Source organism: Penaeus vannamei, chromosome 4, assembly GCF_042767895.1.
Source record: "Penaeus vannamei isolate JL-2024 chromosome 4, ASM4276789v1, whole genome shotgun sequence".
Taxonomy (NCBI): Eukaryota; Metazoa; Arthropoda; class Malacostraca; order Decapoda; family Penaeidae; genus Penaeus; species Penaeus vannamei.
In genome coordinates, this window is record NC_091552.1 from 13,811,313 (window position 1) to 13,816,312 (window position 5,000).

The 5,000-nt window shown below is 36.3% G+C and overlaps 1 protein-coding gene across 5 annotated transcripts in view; it reads left to right on the top strand.

The window, feature by feature from the left end:
- The window catches only part of Iml1 (GATOR complex protein Iml1), a 47,729-nt gene that overhangs the window by 31,006 nt on the left and 11,723 nt on the right, over nucleotides 1-5,000 (top strand). For all 5 annotated transcript variants that reach the window (XM_027356228.2, XM_070120693.1, XM_070120691.1 and 2 more), the window contains 6 exons: nucleotides 472-650; nucleotides 1,391-1,589; nucleotides 1,785-1,884; nucleotides 2,954-3,130; nucleotides 3,278-3,435; nucleotides 3,557-3,766. In XM_027356228.2, the coding sequence (XP_027212029.2) occupies nucleotides 472-650; nucleotides 1,391-1,589; nucleotides 1,785-1,884; nucleotides 2,954-3,130; nucleotides 3,278-3,435; nucleotides 3,557-3,766 (1,023 nt within the window). The remainder of the gene's footprint in view (nucleotides 1-471; nucleotides 651-1,390; nucleotides 1,590-1,784; nucleotides 1,885-2,953; nucleotides 3,131-3,277; nucleotides 3,436-3,556; nucleotides 3,767-5,000) is intronic.

Here is a 5,000-nt window from a genome sequence, read left to right on the forward strand (position 1 = left end):
TGGTTTCTGCTAAACACCTCTGCCTGTAGGAGCACTGCTCAGGTTCATATAGTGCACCAAAATCTGCACGAGGAGAAGTGATTTAGAAATGGTGCTTTACAAGTTGACTATCAAATTATTATGGGAAGAATCTTTACAACCACATACTAGCAGCATTTCCTTTGTGATTTCTAATCTTGTGCAGTATCTGTTGTAGTACGATGCCAACCACCAGATACTGTCCTGTGTCCTAACTAGTATCATGCATGCATTATTTTGGTGTTTAAGATTAGAAGTCAGCAAAAGAAGTCTTTAACCTTAACTAATACAATATAATGCTTTTCATGTGTATTTAGATGTTAAGAAGAAAGTCTAATATATTATATGTTGCAAATATATTGACTTCTGTTTGTAACATATTGAGAATAACTGAATATTCTTCACTCTACTTTTCAGTGTCATGGTGTCTAACTTAATAGAGTATTATTACAGAGTGCTGTTGGTTTTCGAGAAAGATTAGGCAGTAACAGAGTGTTAGAAAGGCCCAGACCACGTTCAGGTGGTAAAACATCGGAACGTTTACGTATGGAAAGTGGAAATCGTGAGATGCATTCAGATACACCAGAAATGAAGTCCCTTTTGGAGCCAGAAGAAGAAAACAAAGAGGAAGGGTAAATAGAAAGCTATTTTATTTCCTTTTTTGATATTGGGCTCCTCATTTTATGTCAGAGGTTTTAGTATGAAGTGATATTGTTTTTATATGGGAAGTAGACAATGTTACTAAAATAGATTATTCAAATATAGTACCAGATCAGTTGCTATATTTCATCACTAAAACAACCATGTTACTTCTGCATTTATTTCAGAACATACTAAAGCATCCAGCCAAACTCTGCTTAACAAAAGGGCTCTTAACTGTGATTGAACTGAGATAATTTTTCCCAGTGAGACTGCCATTTGTGGCATGGCATGACATACATGCCATCCAGAGACACATGGTTAGATTATGCTGGAATATCCAGGCTGGAAAGATTCTTAGACCAGGAATATTTCTAATTTATCTTTCAATTTTATCTCCTTTTGCAATATGAAACCAGTGACACCCTCTGGAATCATTACAATTGCATTTTTAGGGGAACTTTATAGATTTATAGGTTTAACTCTTTTACATCTAGTATTTTGTTTTTGTTAGGGTCTGATGGCTCAACAGGTTGCTGGTGTCCTAGAACCAAGAATGATGGATAAACACTAAAGCAGACATGAAAATGAATCATAGGGTCCTATTGTTTTTCCATATTTTTTTCTATGAATATGATTATCATTGGAATCTAGTGGTTTTTACATATTAGGTATGTAAAATATAATAAATGTGCCCAAAAAAATCATGTTCTGTGTCATATTTCTTCCCCAGAGAAAACAAGAAGGTAAACCTGAGCTCACCCTTAACAGAGATCGTTGAAATGATGCGAGACCCTGTGAAGGGTGTAGGATTGCTGAATAAACAGGCAGGCTTACCTACTCTGACCTTTATAGCAGCTGATGCTACAACTTGGGTCTGTGAGCATGTAGAAGGAGCAAGTACTGAGATCATGGCAGTAGAGTTATTACAGGTTAGTAAATGAATGCAAATAATTGAATAAAAAGAAATAAATCTCATTGCTTCGTGAGACAGCAATCTAACCAAACAGTTTGTCTTGATTCTCTCTGTCAAAGTCAAATGCCATGGTATGAACTAAATGCTACCTTTTGGAGGATTTACTGTTAAGCATTATTTTGAAATGAATTCTTTATTGGATTACTTTCAGAAAATACACAAGAAAGAATTGATATGTCATGCTTCTGGAGATCGACAGCATCCTTTCGTACATGGCTTTTTCCTGTACTTCTTTGTTACAGGAAACAAAGGTAAATTACTACACTTTGCCCCTTTTTTTTCTTAGAGGGCGAGGATATATATATGCCTATACATATAAACTTATGTACGATATCAGGGGGGTCATTTCAGCTTTTTCTGGGGGGCGGGGGCAGTGGGTAAGCGAGCAAAGCAAACAAATATTTAGAAATATTACCTATTCTAGGGGCATATTTAAGCTCTAAATGGACACCACTTGTGAATGTGTTATATGTTTTTCAAGAGTTTCATGAGAACCCTAGTATCAGAATTAATGGTTTAGATTTTGCACTAATGTAAATAAGAAATTTATTATTAGAGGAAAAATGTAAATGCTACATGAACAATATTTGTGATTCTTTTTAGATGTATTTACTGGCATTATTTAGTTGCATACAGAGACTATGAAGTTACCATGGGGCCTTCAAGGATGGAAGATGTTCTCTCTTTCTTCATCTCCTTCTTCTTTTTTGTTATACATATGCATTCAATTGCCTTTGCTTCCCCCTCTTGCCCAGCATACTTTGTATAGCAGTGTGTGAATAGGCATGATCAACATTTTTGCATGATATTATTGGGAATAAAAACAATATCCGATAAAAGTAATGAGCAGACTTGCTGCCTTACTTGTGCGATTACTAATGATCCGTTATGCAAAGTTTGAATTGTGTGCCACAGGTTGAGTACCTCAGATATAAATGTTACATTGCAGTGCTCATAGACATGAAAAAATTATTTTTTCTTTAAAAAACAAATTTCTCATCATAAAGTAAAATAAGAATATTAGCTGTAGGTGAAGTAACACTGAGGTCATGTTTATGTTTATAGTTATGTTAAATAAGGTGTTCTTGCATTTATTTAGATGCCAGTGGATGGACTATAACAGTACAATATAACAGCAAAATAAACTTGTATTGTACAGTTTACATGAACAGTTGTTGGTGACAGAGTTACTGGATGTCCACTTGGGAATCAAGCCTTATTAAGATACTTTAGGGCTAAGATTTCTGTTTTTGTTTACATGAGCATGGCAGTGTGCATGCACACATACACACAATTTTTTTTTTTTTTTTTCTTATATAGAACAAGACCAAGTATTATGTGAAACCTCTACATATTCTGCTGAATGGCACGAGGTTGAAGTTGAGCCCCTGAGTATAAAGCCTGGTGGAGCTCAATCAGCCCCAAGATCAAGCTCGCCATGCCCTACTTTTTTGCAGCCAGATCTCCCTACTTACATCCCATGGAAAGGAGGATATAGTAAGTATAGTTGCATATTAGTCTCCATGCATGATATATGTGCAATAAACAAGAATTTGCAAATCACTATCAGATTTAATATCAAATGAGAAAAGTCATACATACAGTACTTTTGATGCAGAGTAATGATGAAGTATTTAATTTCAGGTTTATACAGGATTGGGTTGTTGGATATAGATATCAACAATCGCAGTGACAGAATTGAGTGGGGTCACCTTAAACACCATTCACTTTTCTCACCACTTCAGGCCTTTGAGCTCATTTCACAGTGGCTGTGTGCAACGGGATCTGTAGTTGCAGACTTGGTATTCTATTATGAGTTTTCAGTTGGCCTTGAATGGCCTTGAATGCTTATCAGAACTGAAGTGATTTATCTAGCAGAGTGATAAGTTTACTTTATTATTAATGGAAATGTTTATTCAACAGATGATGAGTTGGCAGCGTAAGGCCTTGTCATGTGGTCTTCATCTTTTTCCTGTGCCTAGTGATCCGTTTGCTTTGCCATATTCCTACATATCTGATCCTCTTCGTGGCCCTATACTGATACCACTGAATGTGGCATGTCTTAGTAGTTCAGGAGAACCATTTGCGCAGTTTACCTCCAGTACTTGGGGAAGACGAATGCATCTGTTTCAGGTGAGGCCTCTTAGTTTGAAGTCAGATACTGAGGGTCAAGGTAACTTTGCAGAACTGATAATGGAGACAGCCAGGAAAGTAGTTAATGTGAGTTCAGGACAAAAGGAAGGAATTCAAAGAAACTTTTTGTTGGAATGAGGCAATCCAGGAGAGTGTAGGGATGATAAAGGATTGAATTGAAAAGAATTGGGATGATATGAAGGATAAAGAGAGTATACAAGAAGATGCAGTATTAGGTGAAAGGAGAGATGACAAAGGCTGAGGAATATGCAGAAATGAAGCTTTATGAAAAGGTGAACACTAGGAATGAGAAAAGAATTGTGCTGATTAGGGAGACTGCACAGCAGTTTATTGTATGAGGTATTCAGGAGTGTCAAAGCAATATATATGAGCAATGCAAGATATGTTGTTCATGAGATGGTAAAGGCAAATGGAGAGCAGAATTGAATTATGCATGATACCTTTTAGCTTTATTGCTTCTTCAGTTTTTTTTTTTTATAAAGGTTACAGAATAGCTTGTAGTTGTGCAACAAATCACATTAGTAATTAAACAGATAATGAGTCTGGATAGATTGTAACTCCCAGATGAAGTTGATATTTGTTAGTTGCCTGACTTCTACCATCTTCCATTGTAGTAGAGCCCAGTCTCATTTGATAATAGAGGCTTGTGCTCTCTGTTTTCAAATGAGGCCTTGGCCCTTTCATAAAGGACAGTAGTTGTTGATACAATTAGCTAACAGTATTAACACCACTCTGGTAAGCTGCAGACTGATTACTCATGTATATACATCCATAACAGCCATAGCACATACAGTAAATAAGCCACTCTCTCACTTGTATAATATGCCTTAAAAATGTAGTCAAGCAAAGAAGATTTCAACATAATTGTATTTCTCAAGTCTTGCCATAGTTGTTTTATATACAACTTGTTCAACATAAGTCATCACCAGTTATGTGTAAAGACTGTGATGGCAGTGGGTGTGGGGCATGGATGATGGTTGGATTAAAGTTGGTTTGTGTTTCATCTATGATCATGTCTGAGTCATCTCTTGTTTACATTGTGGACTCCATGGACTATGATGTTTTGGGATGACATTTTGATCTGTAGGGAAAGTATGGAGCTGGTCAAGAAAAACCTGGAAAGGTTCAGATACACACTGGGAAGAGGACAGTTAAAGCTGGAATGCAGATGTAATTATATATTTGTATACACATGCACACACACACACACACT